The sequence below is a fragment of the Papio anubis genome, chromosome 20, assembly GCF_008728515.1.
Source record: "Papio anubis isolate 15944 chromosome 20, Panubis1.0, whole genome shotgun sequence".
Lineage (NCBI taxonomy): Eukaryota > Metazoa > Chordata > Mammalia > Primates > Cercopithecidae > Papio > Papio anubis.
Window position 1 is genome coordinate 12044930 of NC_044995.1, and position 24249 is coordinate 12069178.

At 48.1% G+C, this 24249-nt stretch overlaps 2 protein-coding genes across 8 annotated transcripts; one reads left to right on the forward strand and one right to left on the reverse strand.

The window, feature by feature from the left end:
- Nucleotides 1-89: 89 nt before the first annotated feature.
- On the reverse strand, nucleotides 90-7391 carry ZNF416 (zinc finger protein 416). 3 transcript variants are annotated; one of them, XM_003916217.4, is made up of 4 exons: nucleotides 7158-7391; nucleotides 6548-6589; nucleotides 3953-4079; nucleotides 90-1895 (listed from the first exon to the last, which is right to left on the reverse strand). In XM_003916217.4, the coding sequence occupies exons 1-4, from the start codon at nucleotides 7188-7190 to the stop codon at nucleotides 313-315; spliced, it is 1785 nt and encodes a 594-aa protein (XP_003916266.1). In that variant the 5' UTR covers nucleotides 7191-7391; the 3' UTR covers nucleotides 90-312. The 3 variants fall into 3 exon arrangements, with proteins under 3 accessions (XP_003916266.1, XP_021787186.1, XP_009193726.1); XM_021931494.2 differs by lacking the exon at nucleotides 3953-4079 and having other exon boundaries at nucleotides 7158-7369; XM_009195462.4 differs by lacking the exons at nucleotides 3953-4079; nucleotides 6548-6589; nucleotides 7158-7391 and adding an exon at nucleotides 3332-3942.
- ZIK1 (zinc finger protein interacting with K protein 1) lies at nucleotides 7369-23647 on the forward strand. Of its 5 annotated transcripts, XM_009195460.3 has the most exons (5): nucleotides 8829-8915; nucleotides 13503-14193; nucleotides 14775-14813; nucleotides 18332-18458; nucleotides 19751-23647. In XM_009195460.3, exons 2-5 carry the CDS (start codon nucleotides 14161-14163, stop codon nucleotides 21013-21015), a joined length of 1464 nt encoding a protein of 487 aa, XP_009193724.3. In that variant the 5' UTR covers nucleotides 8829-8915; nucleotides 13503-14160; the 3' UTR covers nucleotides 21016-23647. The 5 variants fall into 5 exon arrangements, with proteins under 5 accessions (XP_017808241.2, XP_009193724.3, XP_017808242.2 ...); XM_017952753.2 differs by lacking the exon at nucleotides 14775-14813; XM_017952754.2 differs by lacking the exons at nucleotides 14775-14813; nucleotides 18332-18458.
- The last annotated feature ends 602 nt before the right edge of the window (nucleotides 23648-24249 follow it).

Below are 24249 nucleotides of genomic sequence, written 5' to 3' on the forward strand. Positions count from 1 at the left end.
CTCAGCCTCCCGAGTAGCTGGGACTACAGGCGCCCGCCACCTTGCCGGGCTAGTTTTTTGTATTTTTTAGTAGAGACGGGGTTTCACCGTGTTAGCCAGGATGGTCTCGATCTTCTGACCTCGTGATCCGCCCGTCTCGGCCTCCCAAAGTGCTAGGATTACAGGCTTGAGCCACCGCGCCCGGCCCAGTATGAGGTTTAACTTTAGGCAGATGGCTCCTTCACAAAGACTCTCTATAGCCATAACACTGAAGAAAGAGATGGCACATTCCCTGCAGGTCTAAGCCTTTTCTCCAGTGTGGAGTTTCAGGAGTTAAACAATGTTAGCTCTTGGGCTGTCGGATTTTCCGCATTTGCTGTTGTCACGAGGCCTCTCCACAGTGTGAGATTTCCGGTGGAGAATGAGGCCAGAGTGTTGTGTAAAGGACTTCCCACATTTGCCACACTCATATGGCCTTTCTCCCGTGTGAACCACCTGGTGTTGAATGAGGCTAGACTTTTGGATAAAGGATTTCCCGCACTGTCCACAGTCATAAGGCCTTAATCCAGTGTGAATTTTCTGGTGTTCAACAAGGGTATAGCTTTGTCTAAAAAATTTCCCACATTCACTGCACTCAAAAGGCCTTTCTCCAGTGTGAGTTCTCTGGTGCCGAACAAGTTTAGATTTGAACATAAAAGCTTTCCCACATTCCCCACATACATAAGACCTTTCTGCAGTGTGAACTTTGTGGTGTTTATTGAGGGTGGTTCTTTGGCTAAAGGATTTTCCACACTCGTCACACTCAAAGGGCCTAGCTCCACTGTGAATTAACTGGTGCTGAATGAGGCCACACTTTAGGCTAAATGATTTCCCACACTGGCCACACTCATAAGGCCTTGCTGTAGTGTGAATTCTCTGGTGTACAACAAGGCTGAAGCTTTGTCTGAATAATTTCCCACATTCACCACACTCATATGGCTTTTCTCCTGTGTGAGTTCTCTGGTGCCGAACAAGAGTGGATTTGGATCCAAAGGCTTTTCCACATTCATCACACTCATAAGGCCTTTCTCCAGTGTGAATTCTGCAATGTTCGATAAGGTTGGAACTTTGGCTAAAAGATTTCCCACATTTCCCACACTCATAAGGCCTCTCTCCAGTGTGAACTCTGTGATGTTTAATGAGGGTGGCTCTTTGGCTAAATGATTTCCCACACTGATCACACACATAAGGCCTTTCTCCTGTGTGGATCCTCCGATGATCATTCAGATGAGAGGTTTGGCTAAAAGTCTTCCCACATTCACTGCACTCATAAGGCCTTTCTCCAGGGTGGACTCTTTGGAGCTGAACAAGGGAGTACTCACAGCGGCAGGCTTTCCCACATTTGCTAGATTCATAAAACCTTTTTCCAGTGCAGACTCTAGGGTGAAAAAAAGTTTGTTTGTGGCTGGACTCTTTCCTGCATTCACTCCACTTGTAATGACTTATTCCAACATGAAAGGCCTCCTCACATTTGCTGATTTTGTTGGGTTGTTCATAGATAGCAATAGCCTGAGGCTGAAGAACACCCAATGGGGCTAGGAAGTCCTTCCCAACCTCAATGCTGGTGAAAGGCGTTCCTGACTCAGGGAATAGGCAGCACTGCACAAATGAGGCCTTGTCCATGTTACTTTCCAAGGGTTTCTCTGCACTATGATGCTTCTGTTCCTGGTGAAAGACTGCACATGCCCCAGTCAAGCATGGTTTCTGCCCAGGCAAATCAGTCAGGTGTAAAATGTCGGTCAGGAACGGGACACACATGTCACAGGACTGAGTCTTCTGGGTGGATGGACTGGCCTCTGGAGTCCTGACCTGAGGTACTCTTTCTACAGAAACACTTTGCTCAGGTGTCTCTTCATCCTCCATCCCATGGCAACAAACTGAAAGCAGAGAAACACTGATGAAATGCACGTTGACTATGATGGCAGTGTATTAACCATTTTAAAAAAAACTATTTTCTGAATAATTAATGTTCTGATATCTTAAAAACTTTGCTGGCCTGAGCTCAGGAGTTTGAGACAAGCCTGGGCAATATGGCGAAACCCTGTCTCTACTAAAAATACAAAAAATTAGCCAGGTGTGGTGGCGGGTGCTACTCAAGAGGATGAGGCAGGAGAATTGCTTGAACCCGGGAGGCGGAGTGTGCAGTGAGCCCAGATCGCACCACTGCACTCCAGCCTGGGAGACAAGGTGAAACTGTCTCAAACGCAAAAGAAAACAAAATGAAACACTTTGCTGGCTGGGGAGAGAATGGTGCTTCCAGAGTGAGCCAACTCTTAAGAAATAGCAAAGGGCTCAGCAAGGAGCATAACAAATACAAAATCAATTCAGAGCCCCATACTCCCAATCACATTTTCTATGTGACTTGGATGTTTCAGGAGCTAATATTCCTCTGCTCTAATCATCCCAAGGTCAGGCAGCAGACAACTAAGCCCAGTGAGCCCCTTTGCCCCAAAGCAAACCACTCAAATTACCCAATCCTAAACTGTTTATCATGTCTTGTGGTATCTGCAGAAACCCCAATAAAGGCTGTGGCTTAATATTTTCCCTTCTGTCTTGTGGCCCTGCATGGCACAGTGCTCACATGCTCTTGCTACTGCAGGTGATAAATTCCTATGTCATTGACATTAACCTCTCTGTATTGGCACTCTACCACCTCCATTAATTAAAACCCTGTGGGTACATAACAGGAAAGGGAAGCACCTTCACATAGACATCAAGGAATGAATTCACAGTATTGCTTTGAAGCAACATTGAGGAGCTGAAAGCAGGATAAGAAAGGGGCTGCCTAGCAGTAGGGGGCCTCTAAAGATCACAAAATGGGGAGGCCTCACCAAACACAGGATATCAAGGATGGGGTGCAGCACATAAGGACAGACAGGGTCTCCAATCTACTCCCTTGCCAAATCCTGTGGCAAGATCTTGTCAGCTGGTGGCATGTGTATGCTGTGCTGAAGGTTGGCATTATTCAGGCCCAAGATAATGCAATTGGAAGTGAGTGAGAGATTCCAACTGCGATCTTGTGTTCAAGAAATACTTAATGGCATATGCACAACTCACAACATATTGGGAGTGGGTCAGTGTTGGAAAACATGCTGGGAGGCAGTGCAGAGAAACTGGTGACACATGGAGGGCAGAAAGATGGGGCAGCATGAGGCCAGATGTCCCAGATGAAGCAATAAGCCAGCAAAGTGTCAAAGAAGAGGAAGAAAAACGTAGAAATGAGGTGTGTCCAGTAGCATTAGCACCAAACTCTGGATGACACAGGGCAAATTCCTGGTAAGATTAGAAAACAGGCTGGATGCCATGTCCTCACCCAGGTGCCACTGACTGAGGCCAGGCTTCCTCTGAAGCCATATTCCCATCTTCACCCTTTCCAACAACCAGGGCTTTCCCGGCACCTCTAGATGTGCCACTACTTGGGACTTGAATGAAGCAAGTCCTAAGGGACAGCTGGGACAGGTGAGTATCCTGCAGTGGCCCAGAGCAAGTCAGCTTCCTTGAGAACACAAGAAAGAAAATTAATATCACACAGATCCTGAAGGAGGTTCTGGCAACAACAGCTCATGGTCCACGTAAATACTGATGAGGAAAATTCTGCAAATTCCTAACACAGGTAGTCAAAGGAAATCTCATCAAGGAGGCAGAACCTGAGACACAAAGTACCATGAATATGAACACAGCCACCCAAAGAGGAAGTGAAGAAGTAAACTGAGATGCATTAGGCTGACTCAAGACACCCAGACCCATCCCGGTGCGTTTTGGAACAGCAAATGTCAGGGCTGATTAAGGAGTGCAGTGATTTCATTCCTTACACCACAGCACATATGCCAAGACAGTGGGGAAGTCAGCAGAGCCCATGGTCTGACAGAGCTGCCTCTGGGGAGAAAAAGGATAGACAAAGACCAGGAGACGAGAGTGGTTGTGAGGGCCTTACCCAGCGCAGTTATAAGTGCAAAGTTCTCCAGCATCACATCACGGTACAGGAGCCTCTGAGCCTCATCAAGGAGCCCCCATTCTTCCTGGGAGAAGTAAATGGCCACGTCCTCAAAGGTCACAGAGCCCTGCCATGATGGGGACAGATCTTTCCATGATCAGATTCTCTCCTAGGATCCCAAGTTCACGCCCCCCCATGCATCCTTCCCCTGCTTACCCCCAACCCTAAGCCCCACCTCAGAGGAGATACCAAGCCCTGGTGGCACTGATTCCTGCCCTCTCCTCATGGTCCCATCATCACTGTGTCTTCCCACAGCACCAACAGGCAGGTGGGCCAGGAAATGCCATTTAAACTCTGGGTCTAGCATATAGGGTTGGATTTTGTCTTGTCAGACAATTCTCCTGGAGTTTCCAAAAGTATGCCTCTCACATACAAGCAATGATGAGGTTAGCCATCATTCTTATATCCTCAATGCCATGGCCATGGGTTGTTCAGTTCACACTTCCTCTCCATATGCACATCACTCTTTGAAGCACACACCCTCAAACAATCTCACTTCCACAGCGATTTCCACCCTGTTGCTCCACACCATAGGCAGTTCTCCGGCATCCCCACGATATTTGGAACGCAACATCCAAAAGTGCTTGGCAAACTGAAATGAGGTCCGGTGCTACTCAGAGGCTGAATGTCCCCACTGCCAAAGGCAGCCCTTCAGAGCCCCATCCTGCTCTGAAGGCCTCCTTGCCTGACTCTGTCCCTTGCTACATCCTCAGTCACCCAGAAATACCTGGGGTTCTGACACCCATGGCCCTCTTCCACTAGTGCTGCACTTGATCTCCTCTGTTAAATCACAGTCTTTCTCTCCTGTTAACCCTCATTCAAAGTCTGCCCCAGAGCACTCCCACACCTCAGGCCCCGTAACTCTCCCAGGTGACCACCTGTGACTCTCAACTTATCCACCTCCCTGAAATTCCTGACACCTCAACGGTTACCACAAAACCCTGGTAGATAGATCCAGAGTGCTGAGAAAGCACTAGTTTTGGTCTCAGTGTCATCTTGTTTGGATTACTTCCAAGCATTGATCTCATGCCCACTCTTCTCCTAGATCCTTGGCCACTTGCCAGATCATCCTTGCTCTCACACCCCACCATGGCCACTTCTCTCTCATACCTGTCTTTGTGATTCCCACCATGATCAACCATGTCCCCCAGCAGAAGACCCAGTAGTGACCCCCAACCTCCCTTCCCTGGGCTGGTAACAGCGTTACTAGAGTGATCAGGATTCCACCTCCTAACTGTGTCCCAAGCTATACCCCTAGGCAAGTAGTGGCCACCTTTTAAATGTCTCCATCCTGAATCCCTCCCCACAGTTCTAGTCCTCTGGATAGACTACCCACTTGATGTCTAAACTAACTGTTCTTTGAACCATCTCAGACTCTAAAGATGTCCCATTGGGCCACGTTCAGATAATGATTTAAAAAAAAAATTTTTTTTTTAAATAAAGATGTTCCAAGGCCGGGCGCGGTGGCTCAAGCCTGTAATCCCAGCACTTTGGGAGGCCGAGACGGGCGGATCACGAGGTCAGAAGATCGAGACCATCCTGGCTAACACGGTGAAACCCCGTCTCTACTAAAAAATACAAAAAACTAGCCGGGCGAGGTGGCGGGCGCCTGTAGTCCCAGCTACTCGGGAGGCTGAGGCAGGAGAATGGCGTAAACCCGGGAGGCGGAGCTTGCAGTGAGCTGAGATCCGGCCACTGCACTCCAGCCCAGGCGACAGAGCCAGACTCCGTCTCAAAAAAAAAAAAAAAAAAAAAAAAAAAAAAAAGATGTTCCAAATCAAAATTTCTGATTATCTCTAGAGATAACTGACTCTACTACCAATTTTACAATCCTCGCTAGTGGAGCTTCCATATTTCCAGCTGCTAAACCCAAACAACCTGCTTTTACCCCTGAATCCTACTTTTCTATCTCTTGCCTTCAACATCTCAAAATCCAGGCTTCCCTACTTAAAAAACGGTTCCAGAATCCAACTACCACCTCCACAGCCACCACACAAGTCCTGCCACCAGTAACACTCATCTGGACTACTACAGCAGCCTTCTTCACTATCCTCCTATCTCATACCTCACACTCAGCCTGTTCTCTCAGCTTGGCCACACAGAGAACCTGATGAGACCTGGATCAGGTCACATACCTCCTCTGCTCCCAAACTATCATTGCTCGTCACACACTCCAGAAGAAACACCCAACAACTGAGAGCCATTTTTTGTCTGATTCCTGCATCCCAGCGTTCAGTTCCCATGAGAAAGAAAAAAGTTGTAGTTCCCTAAACCGGCTCAGCTTGACTCTCAAGCACTTGCTCATCTAGTATATAAGCCTGAGACAACGTTCCACACCTTACTTTGCTGGTTTCCAGCAATAGGAACCGTTCTATACCAGCTTCCAGCCTGGATGTATGACCCTGGGATTGATGTTTGTTCAGGGTTCCTAGAACCAAAGACCCACAGAGTGCCAAGAGAAGAGTCCCAGAACACAATCTCAGAGACAAACACTGGGGTCAGCACCAGTGTGGCCCCGAAACACTCTCCACTCACCTGTGTGAAGCCCATAACTTTAGCTTCTGCAGTCACGGGAACCTGCGGGAAGAGGAAGGCTGTGAGACGCAGGTAACTACGGTGGAAGGTCCATGGGCTCAAGCCTCCTTGTTTCCCTGCGCAGCCCTGGAGACAGGTGACTTGGTGATGACTAAATTATCATTGCGCCTCAGTTCCGTGTGACTCTTACCTGCTCTGGGACCTTGCACAAGGACTCAACCTCCCTGTGCCTCGGTGTTATCCCCCTTCCAGGCTGTTCTAACTCTTAACTTTAGGAAAATTTTCAAAAGTCTAACTCAGACCATGTGCCTCATCTGTTCACAACCACCCATGGCTCTCAGTGTCTTGAAAAGAAAGAGCCTCACTTTGCCATTCCGGCGTGAACGCTCCTGGCTCAATCGCCCCAACAAGAGTCACAGAAACCGGCCCCTCCGCCTGCCACACCCTCCACAGCCCACGACACCAGGCTTGTAAACGGGAGCCCCACCCGCGAGGGCCTCACAGTCCCGGACTCGGGCCGGGCTGCAGGGACGAAAGCAGGCGCCCCTCACGCAGGGTGCTGGATTTCCGGCGGGGAGGGCAGGTGAGGCCGGGGGGACGTAGCACTCACCGAAGTCGAATCTCTCAGCACGGCCGCCGCCATCGGATTGTGAGTGGAGCGGGGCCAGGGAACCCAGGCACAGCTGCCACCAGCGACAACGACCCACGGGCTGCAGCGTAGCGGGGCGACCCCCGCTCTGTGCCGGGGGCAGCGTTGCTAACTCAGGCGGCGTGGGCCGAGGTAGAGAACCCCCAAAAAGACCATCTCGGAGCGGTGCCGGAAGTTCCGCCTTACCGTTTGCAACAAACGGAGACAGGCCCGATCCTGAACGTTGATTGGCTCCGCGTCTTTGCAGCTTGGCGCTCAGCATTATGGGTAATGCAGTTCTCAGACGCCCAGGGTGCCAGTGCCCTCCCCGAGATTCACCCGGAACAAGGGCCAACCGGCCGCGCGGAAGGCGCTAGGAAAAGGCGCGACACCAAGAGCGAGACAGGGCCTTGCCGCTCCTTAAAGGGGCCGCTAGCCGATTTCCGCGGTCCCAAACCCAGCTAAGTGCCCACGTGGCTAGAGACGTTGATTCAGGTTCAGGAAGCAAAGGCTCCGGATCCACACGGACGCGTCACTCCACGGGGCCGCGTAGACACCGCGGCCGCAGCGCGGGAGGGTCTTTGCCTTATCCCCCTCACGTGCGGGGCCGAGGCGTTTGAGGCCGTTTCGGGGACCTCAGCGGTTACATAGGCGACAAAAGCGACCTACGGGTCAGGCTCAGGGTCGCCGGCCCCGGAGACCACTTGGGGGCCACGCCCCCGGCCGCTCCTACCCTGAGCCCCTTGATGGTCCCCAGGTGCAGGAGGCTGGGCCGAGAAGTTCCTGGGGCAGGGTTCCTGGGTAGCTTCACCCAGGGCACACCTCCTCTGGGGGGCCCTCCCTGGGCGAGCTGGGAAAAGGGCGTTTCCTTGACTAGCAGGCCACGTGAAACGCAGAGAATCGAGTGTCACCACGAATGAACACACAAAGGGACTGAACGCTGGGAAACATGAGGACAAAATCATAGAGGTGTCCACCAGCCACTGACCTGGAATAACAAATAGTCATCCAAACGTGCAAAAGAGAGGAGCGTGAGTAAAAGGAAAAAAAGGTGCTCACAACGATCAAAATGGTGCGTGTGGCTCTGGCCTCTTGAGAAGCTCTGAGGAGATTCTGTTGCTGTGAATGTGTTGGACTTGCTGCTTGTGTCTGTGCAGGAAAAGGACCATGGAGCCACTGACCCAGATCATGAGGCCCAAACTCATAAAGTCAGTTGCAGAGAATATGAATACTAGAAACTTTATACATCTAGCTGGTTTGAGCAAAGAACAGTATACACAATTTATTTTCACACTTACATTTTTGCTGTTTATTTGACTAGTCACATTCATAGAAACAAAGATATTTACCAACAGTTGCAGGATCTAGCAGAGAAAACAACAGAAGCCAGTGAACTTTGGGGATCCCATTCTGAGCTCCAACCACCTAGAGAAACAGGGACAAAGTTTTATGGACTGGAGGCCACTGAGGAGACAGGCGGTGCTGAGGGAAACCCCTCTGGCCACTCTGTGAAAATAGAAGAGAAGTTTGCATCCAGCCTTATCCAGGAAATAGTTCAATCCAAAAGCTGCTATTGTATGAGGGATCCCCCTAGAGAAAAGCACAAACAAATTGGCAAAGGCCAGCTGGTTGAGAATAAGATCCGTGGGTCTAATCTTGTATCCAGTAAGCAAGGTGAAGTTACAAAGACAAAGAAAGAAGGAGTTTCCAAGGATTCCCACTCCCATCTGAGTGAGAAAGGTAAGCCCCATTTGCAGATTGGCAGGAGCTATCACGTTAATATCTATAAGACTTGATTTTAATTGGTGCCAGAACAATGAGGAGTTCAACAAGCAAAAAGAAATATGTTGGCCAGGCATGATGGCTCATGCCTGTAATCCTAGCACGTTGGAAGCCTGAGGCAGGAGGATTGCTTGATGCCAGGTATTCGAGACCAGCTTGGGCAATATAGCAAGACCCCATATCTAAAAAAACAAATAGCTGGGCATAGTGACATTGAGGCCAACCAGCTATGATCACATCACTGCACTCCAGCCTGGGTAACAAGGCAAGACCTTGTCTCTTTTTTTAAAAAAGAAAGAAAGAAAAAAGAAAGAAATTGTTATACCATGCCCAATAACCTCTAGTACTAAACCTAACATGTATTTTTCTAGTTTAAGTGGGCCTTAAATATGTGTGCTTATGTGTGCAGAAGTTGTCTCTCCTTTAGTTATAAAAATATCTCTATCAAGTGGTTGCTCCACAGCCTGCTTGATTTCCTTTCCCAAAAAAAAAGGCTTTTTCTTTCTGTGCCACATATCAAGGCTGCAGATTTTCTTTTTCTTTTTTTTTTTTTTTTTTTTTTTGAGATGGAGTCTTGCTCTGTCGCCCAGGGTGGAGTGCAGTGGCCGGATCTCGGCTCACTGCAAGCTCCACCTCCCAGGTTCACGCCATTCTCCTGCCTCAGCCTCCCGAGTAGCTGGGACTACAGGCGCCTGCCACCATGCCCAGCTAATTTTTTGTATTTTTAGTAGAGACAGGGTTTCACTGTGTTAGCCAGGATAGTCTCGATCACCTGACCTTGTGATCCGCCCGCCTCAGCCTTCCAAAGTGCTGGGATTACAGGCGTGAGCCACCGCACCCGGCCATGGCTGCAAATTTTCTAATTTTTTTTCTCTGCCTCCCTGTTAAATATAAATTATATCTTTTGGTAATTTATTTGCTCTAGCATCTAGCACAGGCTTTTAGGAGTAGCCAGGCCACATCTTTTTTTTTTTTTTTTTTTTGAGACAGAGTCTCTCTTAGTCGCCCAGGCTGCAATGCAGTGGCGTGATCTCGGCTCACTGCAAGCTCCGCCTCCCGGGTTCACGCCATTCTCCTGCCTCAGCCTCCCGAGTAGCTGGGACTACAGGCGCCCGCCGCCTCGCCCGGCTAATTTTTTGCATTTTTAGTAGAGACGGGGTTTCACCGTGTTAGCCAGGATGGTCTCGATCTCCTGACCTCGTGATCCGCCCGCCTCGGCCTCCCAAAGTGCTGGGATTACAGGCGTGAGCCACCGCGCCCGGCCGCCAGGCCACATCTTGAAAGCTTTGCTGCTGAGAAATTTCTTCCACCAGCTATCCTTGGTCATTACTCTAAAGTCCAAACTTCCATAGATCTTTAGGGCATAGGCACAATGCAGCCAAGTTCTTGGCTGAGCCATAACACATCTGACCTTTGCTCCAGTTCCCAATGCGTTTCTCATTTCCATCTGAGACATCATCGTTCTGAACTTCCCTGTCCACATCACTATCAGAATTTTGGTCACAACCATTTAACCAGTGTCTAAAAAGTTCCAAACTTTCCCTCAACTTCCTGTCTTCTTTTGAACCCTCCAAACTCATTCAACCTCTGCTCATTACCCAGTTCCAAAGTTGCTTCCACATTTTCAGGTATCTTTATAGCAATGCCCCACTCCTCTGTACCAATTTTCTATGTTAAGCCATTCTTGCATTGCTATGAAGAAGTACCTGAGACTGTACTTAGAAAAATTAGAAAATTTGCAGCCATGGAGGCTGGGAAGGGTAGCAGAAATGGAAGGGAAAGTGGGGATAGTTAATGGATGAAAAAATATAGTCAGATAGAAGGAATAAGATGTAGTATTTGATAGCACAACAGGGTGACTACAGTCAACAATAATCTATTGTAGAATTAAACATAATTAAGAGTATAACTAGAATGCTTATAACACAAAAAAATGATAAATGCTTGAGGTGATGGATACCATTTATCCCAATGTGATTATTACAGACTGTATGCCTGTATCAAACTATGCCATGTAACTCATAAATATATACACCTACTCTGTACCCCTAAGGACTAAAGATAAGAAATAAAAAAAAAAAAAGACAGGATGGAGCTAAACCTGGGCCCTCTGGTGTGTTCTACCTGCAGGTGGAGCTGGCCTCTGCTGTCTTCAGTCCCTTGCTAGATGTCATGGTCCTTGAGGTTAACACTCCCCCATACCATTTGGAGTCCCTTGGGATTAACTGGGTGAACAGCAATAGAAGTTAGTAGACTTTATGAATGACACTGCCAAGCTGTACTTGAATAGCTGTGCCAAGGAGACACACACAGAAAGAAAACACAAAACAACCCATGCACATCCTAAGGGCTTCACACTTTCTTGCACTCTATCTTCAATGTTTTTTAGCTTTCTCTTTAGATATTTATTGACTGTTGGTCTCACCTAAGTTTAGCTATAGATGGAGTTTATTACTGCTTTGTGATCACTGGCAGCCTCCCTCATCTCTGGCTGGGCTTCTCCCTGAAGGACTGGGTCTCAGGAGCAGGTGGGTCGTTTAGTCCCCTGGACATGCCACACAGAGTAGGTTAACCTAGCTAGGCTATCCCTCCTCCCCAAGTTATCCAAGCAATCCCACTAGTTCTATGCCTAGATGGACACACATGCTTGAAGTTTGAGGAGCCATGTTTGATCTGATGTGGCAACTCTGAGAGGACAGTGAGGGTGAGGGCATGTGTTAGGTGGCCATTGTGGGGGCTGCTGGCCTCTGGGACCAGAGGGTAGTGAAGGGCAGAACGGTGGCACCGAGAGAGTGCCAGTGTTACTAAGGAAAAGGGTTGCTGTCTGATGCACACAGAAGCCAGTACCATGGCACCAGGTTTTTGAGAAAAGCAAACCTTTGGCTGGGCACGGTGGCTCACGCTTGTAATCCCAGCACTTTGGGAGGCCGAGGCGGGCGGATCACAAGGTCAGGAGATCGAGACCATCCTGGCTAACACAGTGAAACCCCGTCTCTACTAAAAATACAAAAAATTAGCCAGGCTCGGTGGTGGGCGCCTATAGTCCCAGCTACTCAGGAGGCTGAGGCAGGAGAATGGCCCGTGAACCGGGGAGGCGGAGCTTGCAGTGAGCCGAGATCGCCCCACTGCACTCCAGCCAGGGGGACAGAGCGAGACTCTGTCTCAAAAAAAAAAAAAAAAGAAAAGAAAAGAAAAGAAAAGCAAACCTTTATTGCAAATCCACAAACAAGAAGACAGGAATCCAGGTCAAATGCGTCTCCCCAGTATGGGGTTTGGGGCAGCTTTTAAGGATTAGGAAGGACAGGTTGGTAAGCACTGGAAGGGTGGATTTTGATTGGAAGGACTTCAAACAAATCTATTGATGGCAAGGCGGGGACAGGGGTGTTATCATCCAAGATTCAGAGACAACAGACCCCTTGCTTTCAGAAGTGTTTCAACACTTGGGTTCCGGCCATAGCCCGGGATTTTGGTTTCCTGGTGGTGGCAGGGTGGAGTCTGGTAGGTGAGACTTCAGTTCCAGGTGTTGGGTCAATGTTTTCTTTTCTTTTCTTTTTATTAATTAATTAATTAATTAATTAATTTATCGAGACAGGGTCTGGCTCCGTTGCCCAGGCTGGAGTGCAGTGGCATAATCATAACTCACTGTAACCACGATCTCCCGGGCTCAAGCGATCCCCCCACCTCAGCATTCTGAGTAGCTAGGATTACAGGTGCACCACCACACCCGGGTAATTTTTTATTTTTTGTAGAGACGGGGTCTGGCTATGTTGCCCAAGTGATCCTTCCACCTCAGCATCCCAGTGTGCTTGGATTACAGGCATGAGACAACCGCGCCGGGCCTGACATTTTTCTTTTCTGCACATTCTCTAGCTGTGTAACTTGCAACTCTTCAGCTCTGTGCCTGCAAAATAACTAGACATTCTGTTACCAACAGAGGATGGCCAGATGAGACTGGTCCAGCCGTTATACCTGCACCTTCGTGGAGGCCATTAAGAGTATCCCTATAGGCCAAGTCAGCTGCTGTAAGGCAGAGCATGGATTTCCCCCCGGGGACTAAATCCCATTCTTGAGCTCCAGAGGCCTTGTTCCTACCACTGTACGCCACCGCGTGGGGTGCCCTGGGAACCCGCCTACCTCCCTATTGCCCTGAGGGCGGACAGAGATGGTCCTAGCAGGTGTGGGAGATGAGGTAGACGATGTCTTCAGTGGGGTCCAAGGCTCATCTGGACCCAGTTCTCAGCCAAGGGGCGGTGAAGGGGGCGTCAGAAAACGCAGGAGCGGCTCCCAGACCCTGGAGGGGACTCAGGGAAGCAGAGGCACTTTCCTCGGCCGCTCCGGGGCCTCCCCAGCTTGCCCTCCCCAAGAGAAGAAGTCCCCGGGGGAGAGCTGCCCAGGACCCCTTCCCATGGGACGTCTCGGCCCCGCCTCCCTCATCTAGGGACAGTCAAGGGGCTCAGAGCAGGAGTAGCGCGGGCGCGGCCCCCACGTGGCCTCCGGGAACACCTGCCCACAGCGCCACACCTAGATCGCTCCTGTCTTTCACAGAACATCCTCGGCCCTGGCACGGCCTCCAACGCCTTGATCCCGCAGGGGAGGGGGACGAAGCTCCTTCGCTCCCGCAGGAGCGTCGAACACCTGTGGATCCGGCCTCAGCTTCCCGAGCCTGAATCAATGCCTCTAACCACGTGGGCGCTCAGCCGCGACGGGACCACAGAAATGGACCGGCGGCCCGTTTAAGGAGCGACAAGGCCCAGCCCTCTCCTGGACTGTGGCGACGCCATCTCCCTGCGCCCCCAGCGCGGCCGCTTGGCTTTTGTTTGAGGTGACTCTGGGCCGCAGCATCCTTCCCTGCGTCCTGGGTACCGGCGGGACTACATTACCCAGAAGGTTTTGGCTCCAGCCGCAGAGATGCTGAGCCAATCCGCGCTGAGAAAAGGGTCGTTTCCGCTTTGGGACCAATAGGTCGGGGAGGTACTTCCTGTATCACTTCAGTGGCGGTCATTTTTGCAGCGCTTGGGTGCATCCAGACCGTCAAGAGCTTTGGGAGCGCTTTGTTTGGCGAGAGAGTCGGAAGGCGCGAGGGGAGGGGTCCTCCCGCTGAACAGTCGGGGGTCTAAGGGTCGGCGGCGGCGGGGTTGACGGCTTTGCCCAGGTCCCCGCGCCCGTCGCTGTCGGGTCCCGGCCCCGCTCTGCCCAGACTCCGATGGCTGCTGCTGCGCTGAGGGCCCCGACTCAGGTGAGCGCTGCGTCCACTGGACCTCACCCTCCTTCATCCTCACTCAAATTCTAAAGCCCAGTAAGGGGTGCCTTCTTGGGTCGCTAGGGTCGAGATCCTCATGTCCAGTACAGTGGGGGCTCGTGGGTGGGGTCCCTATTTCCAGAACTTGGGTGATGAGGCATGGAAGAAGGTGACAGGCAAAGGGACCGGCGTTTCTAAACTCTTGGAGATGGAGTGAAAAAGGTTCATACCTGGACTGCCAAAGTGAGGAGTTTTCCCTCAATTCTTAGGATGCTAGGAGCTGTGGAGGGTTGTGTACAGAAGCGGCGTATGGTCTGAGTTAGGTCTAAGTTTTCCAAAAACCTCATGGAGTTAGACTAGAACAGAATGGAATAACACAGAATCACAGGGAGATTGAGTTCTTGTGCAAGGTCCCACAGTTGCTAAGAGGTAGCACTGAGGACTGGAAAACTGAGGCTCAGAAATAATGCAGACATCATCAGTCCATCTGGCTATGTCCTGGTCAGGAATCCAGGGAAGCCTGAATCAGTAGAGCCCTGTATGGTCACCTGCCTTTCATGATCTTTGGCTTTCTACAGGTGACTGTGTCTCCAGAAACACATATGGACCTCACAAAGGTGAGTGGAGGGTATCCCAGGCCCTCACTGGTCCTGGCCCCATCCTGGGGTTTCTTCATGTATCTTTTTTGCCACCATCCAGTTCTTTGACCTAAGGACTCTTCACAAACCCCAAGCTTGACATCCTGATTCTAGACTGGTGGTTATTTGTAGAAGTTCTTATTGCTGGCAGACAATGGAATGAGGTGTGAAAGGTTGTCCCGCCTAGGTACAATAATATGTAAAGTTGGCAGTGAAGCTGAGCTGGTTCAGGGGAACCCAACTCTCCTTTCTTTCTCATGGGAACTCAGAGCAGCAGGGCAGGACTCAGGTCTGGAATGGCTCTGAGAAATTGGGTGTTTTTTTCTGGAGGTGATGGGAACAATGGGAGGTTTAGAGAAGAGGAGGGAGGTTATCTGACACTGGTCTCATCAGGTTCACTGTTAATGCAGCATAGAGAATACTCTGTGGGTGTGATGGAGGCAACCAGGGAAGAGGCTACTGCAGTGGCCAAGGTGAGTTTTGATAGTGGCTTCACCAATGTGGTGGCTGTGAAGGTAGAAGAAGTGGCTGGATTCTGGGTCAGATTTTTAATTAGGCCTGCTTGCATTTTCAGATTTTGAGGGTAAGAGATAGTAGTCAAGCATTACTCCAGGCGTTCTGAGTTTAGCATCTGGGAGGATGGAAGCTCCATCAAATAGCATGTAATAGGATTGATTTTATTTTTATTTTATTTTATTTTTAGACAGAGTCTCACTTTGTCACTCAGATCGAGCAGTGGCTCGATCTCAGCTCATTGCAACCTCCACCTCCCAGGTTCAAGCGATCCTCCTGCCTCAGCCTCCTGAGTGGTTGGGACTACAGACACATAGTACCATGACCTTTTTTTTCTTTTTTTTTTTCAGTAGAGACAAGGTTTCACCATGTTGACCAGGCTGGTCTCGAACTCCTGACCTCAGGTGATCCACTCGTCTTGGCCTCCCAAAGTGCTGGGATTACAGGCGTGAGCCACCATGCCCAGCCAATTAATTTTCATTAAGGATAACAGGAGTTCTGTCTTTAGCTATTATCATAGTCTGAGATGTTCCAAAGAATGATATATGGAGACATCAAGTGAGTAGCTGTCCATGTACATCTGGAATTCTAGAAGCGGTTTAAGACAGAGAAATCCAAAAGGTGGTGGCCAGCGTTTGGCCCAGAGTAGCTGTGGGTCACAATTAGGAGTGGGTAATCCTGGTCATGAAGGTAATGCTATTAATAACCCAGGAAAGGGCTGGGCGTGGTGGCTCACACCTGTAATTTCAGCACTTTGGGAGGCCAAGGCAGGCAAATCACTTGAGGTCAGGAGTTCTAGACCAGCTTAGCCAACATGGTGAAACTCTGTCTCCACTAAAAATAAAAAAATTTGCCAGGCATGGTGGCGGGCACCTGTAATCCCAGCTACTACGGAGGCTGAGGCAGAATTGCTTGAGCCTGGGAGGTGGAGGTTGCAGTGAGCCAAGATCACACCACTGCACTCCAGCCTGGGTGACAGAGTGAGACTCCATCTCAAAAAAAAAAAAAACAAAAAACAAACAAACAAAAACAGAAAAGGAAAGGTCAGGGCTATGACTATGTCTCGTGCTTGGACACGTGGTAGAGGTGGTGAACATCACAAACAGTTGTGGAAGAAAAGTGGTCATGGGAAGATTGTAGGAAAGTGGATGATCTGGTATATTAGTCTGTTTTCACGCTGCTGATAAAGACAAGTCTCTAGGAAGTTCCAGACTTTCCCACATTTTCCTGTCTTCTTCTCAGCCCTCCAAACTGTTCCAACCTCTGCCTGTTACCCAGTTCCAAAATCGCTTCCACATTTTCAGTTATCTTTACAGCAGAGCCCCACTTTACTCATACTGATTTACTATATTAGTCCATTTTCATGCTGCTGATAAAGATGTGCTCAAGACTAGGTAATTTGTAAGGAAAAAGAGGTTTAATGGACTCATGATTCCACGTGGCTGGGAAGGCCTCGCAATCATGGTGGAGGGCAAAAGGCTCGTCTTGCATGGCAGCAGACGAGAGAATTTGTTCAGGGGAACTCCCCCCTTATAAAACCATCAAATCTTGTGAGACTTATTTACTATCATGAGAGCAGTGTGGGAAAGACCTGCCCCCATGATTTGATTACCTCCCACCAGGTCCCTCCCATGATGTGGGAATTGTGGGAGCTACAATTCAAGATGAGATTTGGGTGGGGACACAGCCAAATCATATCATCTGGTAAGTGGTCAAGGCTTCCAAGGCATTGAGGACATAAGACAGACATGGAGACAAAGAAATAATTGGTAGAAGATGATACTGAAGCCAGGTACAGTGGACTGTGTCCCTGCAAAATTAATATGCTTAAACGCTAATTCCAGTGTGATGGTATTTGGAGGTTGGGCCTTTGGGAGATAATTAGGTCATGAGGGTGAAGCCCTAATGAATGGGATTAGTGAGTGCTCTTAAACAAAGAGGCCAGAGACCTACTACCTAGTGCTCTTTCCACCAAGTGAGGATATACGAAGTCAGCAGTCTACAACCTGGAAAGAGCCCCCACCAGAACCTGACCATGCTGGCACTCTGATCTCAGGCTTCCCGCCTGCAGATCTCTGAGAAATAAATTTCTGTTGTTGATAAGCCACCCAGTTTGTGGTATTATGCTAGCAGCCCAAACTGATGAAAACACTAGGACTAGTGCTTATTCACCATGGTAAAACCTCACCAGGAATTTGTTGTGACCCTTAATGTGTCTGGGGAAGGTGTCAGTCAAGCAGTTGAATAAGTTTAGTAGTACAAGTGTTCATCTGTATGAGTCATTAGGTTGGAGGTAGAGAGCCACTGAGAGTCTGTGCCACCGAGGGCACTGATTTTGAAAGAAGGTTAACAGATGAGAGGAAGGTTGTTGACTGAAGAGGGGACATAAAGTGCAGCACAAGTGGAGGACGGTCATCAGTGTCTGACATCAGTGATTCTTGGTGGCTGAGGTTGAAGCAAGGAACAGAGTCAGGAAGATAGCCCTTCAGAGCAGGATGGGGGCTGTCTATGACAGTAGGAACCATCAGAGGTCTGTGTAGCACTGAATGCTGTCTCAATTTGGTGGGCAGAAGGGTTGAGGTGGCTATGGGAGTGAGATTGAGCGAGAATGGTTCAAAGAATGATGTGCACATGGAGAGGGAGTGTGAACTGAAGGACCCAGGCCCCTGGCATTGAGGACTTAAGGGTGAAAGGTGAACCCACATTTGATTGTGTCTAGGAGGCACTATCTGAAAGATTCTTGGGGAACTGCCTGACAAGAAGGGATACACCCCTACATACTGGGCCCAAAGTTTCGATGTGGTGCATCCTGCCCACCTCCTGGTTGGTACTGTAGAAGGATACAGTGATCACTGGACCGTGAAGAGAGAGTGGGCATCTGTGTCACCAGGGTGTGTATTTTCTTAAGGTGGGGATGAATGAGTGGGTGGATGAACTTGATGTGGAGGCGTTGATTGTGGAGTGACCTGTCCCCATCATGACAGGGCTGTGTGACCTTTGAGGACATCGCCATTTACTTCTCACAGGAAGAGTGGGGACTTCTTGATGAGGCTCAGAGACGCCTGTACCTTGAAGTGATGCTGGAGAACTTTGCCCTTGTAGCCTCACTGGGTAAGGCCCTAACACCAACTCCAGTGTCTTGGTCTGTCTGTGCTCTTTTGCTGACTTCCCCACTCTCTTGGGATATGTGCTATGGGAGCCAGCACTGTGCACTGCCTGAGCAGCCCTAACACCTGCTGCCCAGTGGTCTGGGAAGTGGGTGTTCTTCAGTCAGCCGAATGGATCTCTCTTGCTTGCTTTCTTCTTGGCTGGGTGTCTGTGTTCAGATCCATGACACCTTGTGTCCCAAGTTCCCTGCACCCCCATCTGCTAGCTGACATTTTCTTGTGGCTACCTGTGTCATGATTGTAGTCATTGTCATGGTCTATACTTATGGGGACAGTGGGCTCTTCTTACTCACTCCTTCTAGTTTGTTTGTTTAATCATAATAACTTTCTTTCCCATGGGCTGTTTTGTGCTGAGTCGTTCTGCATCAGTGCTGATGACTCACATGTTCTGTCTTTCTGGTAGGACTTGGCTTCATGAAGGTCCCACACAGCTAGACAACTGAGGGTGTGCGGAGAAACCTGGTTGCTTTATAGGGTGAACATGGTCTCAGAGAAGGCCTGGGCTTGTTGACTGGCAGCTGGTTGGGGGCATGATATCCAGGCTGTTTTCAGGTCACATAAGGAGCCTGTCCTGTCTTCACCACTGTTTGGGTGCACATGCCACTGGCCAAACCTTATTTCTATATTTTCTTCCCTGTACTTGACACTTTTCTGTCTTATTATTTTTATCTATGACTTCTAGCACCTGGCTACCTCCACCTTTCTGATCTTCATGCATCATCTGCTCCTCTGCACTGCTCCCTCTGCAATGTTTTCCAACATTGACACAAACATAATGTCTCGTGAAGTATGTATATATGATTACATGAAGATATGTGATCATATGACTTGCTACTCAGTTTCAATTGTATTTTCCTGGGCTTGGGCACAGTCAACCTTCTGCACAGCATGCAGGTGTCACCAGCAGACAAAGTCCTCCTGAACACTATGTGGTGAGTTTTAGGAATTGGAAGGCTACTCAAGGATAACTTTTGAGGCCGTTGGTAGAGGAATGGTTTGAAGACAATGCCATTCCCTGTCCTCCATCCCATCCTTGTGTTCTTTATTTGGTGAGGCCTCCCTCATTCTGTGATCTTCACAGATCCAGTATTGCAAAGCAACCCCTTCCTCAACCTGCCCTCAGCTCCATTATCCTCAAAACAAACCTGGTGAATCATTCCTTTGGTATGTGTGTAATGGGGCTTCCTGCTCTCAGCATAGTCAATGTATATTTCATCAGCAGTTCTCTGCTTTCAGGTTGTGGCCATGGAACAGAGGATGAAGAGACACCTTCTGAGCAGAATGTTTCTGTAAGAGTATCACAGTCAAAGGCAGGTTCATCCACACAGAAGACTCAATCCTGTGAGATGTGTGTCCCAGTCCTGAAAGATATTTTGCGTTTGGCTGATCTCCCTGGGCAGAAACCATACTTGGTTGGAGAATGTACAAACCATCACCAGCACCAGAAGCATCACAGTGCAAAGAAATCCTTGAAGAGGGACATGGACAGAGCCTCATATGTGAAGCGCTGCCTATTCCGTATGTCATTGAAGCCCTTTCGCAAATGGGAGGTTGGAAAGGACCTCCCAGCCATGTTGGGGCTTCTGAGGTCCCTGGTCTTTCCTGGAGGCAAGAAACCCAACACAATTACTGAATGTGGGGAGGACGTTTGCAGTCAAAAAAGTCATTACAAGTCAGGTGAATGTGGGAAGGCTTCCAGGCACAAACACACTCCTGTTCATCATCCAAGAGTCTACACTGGAAAAAAGCTTTATGAGTGTAGCAAATGTGGGAAAGCCTTCCGGGGCAAGTACTCACTTGTTCAGCACCAGAGAGTCCATACTGGAGAAAGGCCTTGGGAGTGCAGTGAATGTGGAAAATTCTTTAGCCAAACCTCCCACCTGAATGACCATCGGAGAATCCACACCGGAGAAAGGCCTTATGAGTGCAGCGAATGTGGAAAATTATTTAGACAAAACTCCAGCCTTGTTGACCACCAGAAAATACACACTGGAGCAAGGCCTTATGAGTGCAGCCAGTGTGGGAAGTCCTTTAGCCAAAAAGCCACCCTTGTTAAACACCAAAGAGTTCACACTGGAGAAAGGCCTTATAAGTGTGGTGAATGTGGGAATTCCTTTAGTCAAAGTGCCATTCTTAATCAACACCGAAGAATTCACACTGGAGCAAAGCCTTATGAGTGTGGCCAGTGTGGGAAATCCTTTAGTCAAAAAGCTACCCTCATTAAACACCAGAGAGTTCACACTGGAGAAAGGCCTTATAAGTGTAGTGAATGTGGGAAATCCTTTAGCCAAAGCTCCATCCTTATTCAACACCGGAGAATTCATACTGGAGCAAGGCCTTATGAGTGTGGCCAGTGTGGAAAGTCCTTTAGCCAAAAGTCAGGCCTCATTCAACACCAAGTGGTTCACACTGGAGAAAGGCCTTATGAGTGTGACAAATGTGGGAATTCCTTTAGCCAATGCTCCAGCCTCATACATCACCAAAAATGCCATAACACATAGAGGCCTCATGAATGCAGCAAATGTGGAAGCGCCTTCAACTCAAGATCTATCATCATTTAGCTCCTGAAAGTCCACACTTAAGTAGAGCCTTAGACCTACAGGGAATGTGCTGTCTCTGTAGTACTGTAGCAGTAGAGGGCCTTTGTGAGGGAGCCATCTGCCTAAAGTTGAACCTCATTCTTCCTTGTTTCTCTGGTAGAAACCATCTACCCTCTGCCACCTTGCACAGTGGGCATTGGTCACGCTGATGTGCTAAGGCAAGGCAGACATTTGTGTGTTCTCTTAGTCTTTGGAGGAAATCTTGAGCAATCTAAGCCTTTAGAGAAAATTCATTCTTTTTTCTGACTGATCACAGCATACATGTGACCCAGTTTTGGTCAGGAGGGCCCAGCCTTGGTTCTGCTGGACGCTTATGTGCAAGGATTCCCTTTATGTAAATTCTTGGTCTCACATGACACCTGGTCATTCTTCTAGCCTCCAAGTCACCACCTGGTGAATGGCTGCCTCACATTGCTCCAGTTTGTGCACTAATAAAAAGCCTTATATTTGAATCTACTTGTAGTCTTGGGGTTTTGTTTACTGTGTGGGGTGGCTGGGAAACAGACTTCAACTCTATATGAAGGAATGGACAGCTTTTGTGGGCCTCTGCAGGAGAAGTAAGATGACGGAGTAATTCTCATTCTGGTTTTGGTCCTACTTGCTTTGCTACCTAAAATCTCCTAGGAAACAATGCAAGGTTTTGGCTATTCTTTGTGGCCTGGATCCCTATTTTTTCTGTGAGACTAGAGGTCATCCTGAGGAGAGGCCAGCTGTTATGACAAGCACCTGTGCTTCAGGGAATAGGACAACTTTATTCCATTGTTTCCAGAGGATGTCATATGATGCTCAGCGCTGTTGAGATTTTCATGGGGTTCTATAAGGAGACATGCCCTGATATCAAACATTCCATAGGCTGATGTCGCTCAGAAGACAACGGGAGTCACGTATGAACTGTAATTGGTACAGAAATACTGGGTATTTCTGTACTCTGTGTACTGTAGCAAACTAGTTGGAATGTGCCTCTTGTAAAAGTACATTTACAAATCTTTCTGTGACTGTGGCTTTGAGCAGTCATAGGACCTAGAAATCTCTGTATGTCCAATAACTTAGGTTATTGTCAGCAAAAATAAAGGTTTTTTGTTTGTTTGTTTGTTTTGTTTTTAATTGTTGGCTTTCTAGGTTGTTCACCTCAAGTTCATTGCTGTAGAGGTAGAAAAAGGAGGATAAAGATAATAGAAGTCCTATAGGCCAGGGATATATTGATAGGTCTTGTGATTTCCACCAGTGTTGCTGTTGTCTCAAATTGCCACAGCCTTCATTGCTTGCCAACATTTCCTGCACGGAGGGACGCATGGTTGCCCTTCCCCAGGCCTGAAGAGAGAGTGCAGTCAACATGAGATTGCAAGGCATTCTGGTTTTTGAAAGGTGGAAGATCAGATACTTGACTTTGAAACATGTTTTACAAACCTTGATGTATAAGTGATGTGCCATAGTTTACATCCATTTATGGTATATAATTTGAAGAGTTTGTCATATAAGCCTGTGAAACCATCATAATCATGATCACGAACATCTTCATGATTCACCTTTTGTTGTTCTACAATCTCTGTGTGCACTTTCCAGGCCCTCAGGAGTCCCGTCATTTACTTTCCCTACAGGAGAATAGTTTGTGTTTTCTAGGATTTTATGTGAATTGAATCATAAAATACTACATTTTTCCTGATGATGCACATTTTTTTTTTTTTTTTTTTTTTTTTTTTTGAGATGGAGTCTCACTCCGTCACCAGGCTGGAATGCAGTGGCGCAATCTTGGCTCTCTCCAACCTCTGCCTCCTGGGTTCCAGCGATTCTCCTGCCTCAGCCTCCTGAGAAGCTGGGACTACAGGCATGCGCCACCATGCCCAACTAATTTTTGTATTTTTAGTAGAAATGTGGTTTCACCATGTTGGCCAGGATGGTCTCGATCTTTTGACCTTGTGATCCGCCAACCTTGGCCTCCCAAAGTGCTGGGATTACAGGCATGAGCCACTGTGCCAGCCGATGCACAATTATTTTTAAGATTTACCAGTATTGCTTATGTGAATAGTTTATTTGTATTGCTGAGAAATATTCTGTGGCTATGTCAAAATTTGGATAAACAGTTGGATGCTTTCCAGTTTTGGGCTGTTGCAAATAATGCTACTATGAACATAGGCATATAATTCTTAATATGCAGAAGTGCTTTATTTCTCCTGTGTCAGCAGTACAGTGTATGTGAATGCTTCACTTTTAAAGACACGACCAGACTATAACCTGACTCTACCATCTGCATTCCCATCAATAGTATGTGAAGCTTCCCATTTCTCTACATTCTTGCCATACTTGGTATGGTTAGTCTTTTTAATTTTAGTTGTTTTAAGCTGTATAATAGCATCTCTCTGTGATTTTATTGCATTTTTCTGGTATTTTATGGTATTGAACACTTGAACATCTTGTGTCAAGTTGCCACCTGTATATCCTCTTTGGAAGAATGTTTATTAATGTCTTTTGCTTATTTTTAAATGGATGTTGGTGATATTTTCTTTTTCATTAATAAATAGACATGTATAACAAAGACATGTTGGAACTTTACTCACTCTTCAGTAATGTGATGCACTTCTTTGCTAAATGATAAAATTGTTTTCAAATACTGGGAAAATACTTTCTCAATTTTTTGGTCTATTCTATTCACAGTGTAACAACCTCAGCTGGGCACAGTGGCTCGCGCCTGTAATCCCAGCACTTTGGGAGGCTGAGGCGGGTGGATCACCTGAGGTTGGGAGTTCGAGACCAGCCTGACCAACATGGATAAACCCTGTCTCTACTAAAATTACAAAATTAGCCGGGTGTGGTGGCGCATGCCTGTAATCCCAGCTACTAGGGAGCTGAGGCAGGAGAATCACTTGAACCTGCGAGGTGGACGTTGCAGTGAGCTGAGATTGTGCCATTGCATTCCAGCCTGGGTGACAGAGCGAGACTCCACCTCAAAAAACAAAAACAAAAACAAAAACAAAAACCTCAGACACTATATACCTGAAACACTACCTTCATTTACAAATTCTCCTTCACTTTCTTAGGTCTAACCATTCAATGAAACAAATAAGCCCTGGCTTTTAATATTTGCCAATTTCCCTGGTAAAATTCTCCCACCATGGCCAATTACAAGTTGTCAAAATA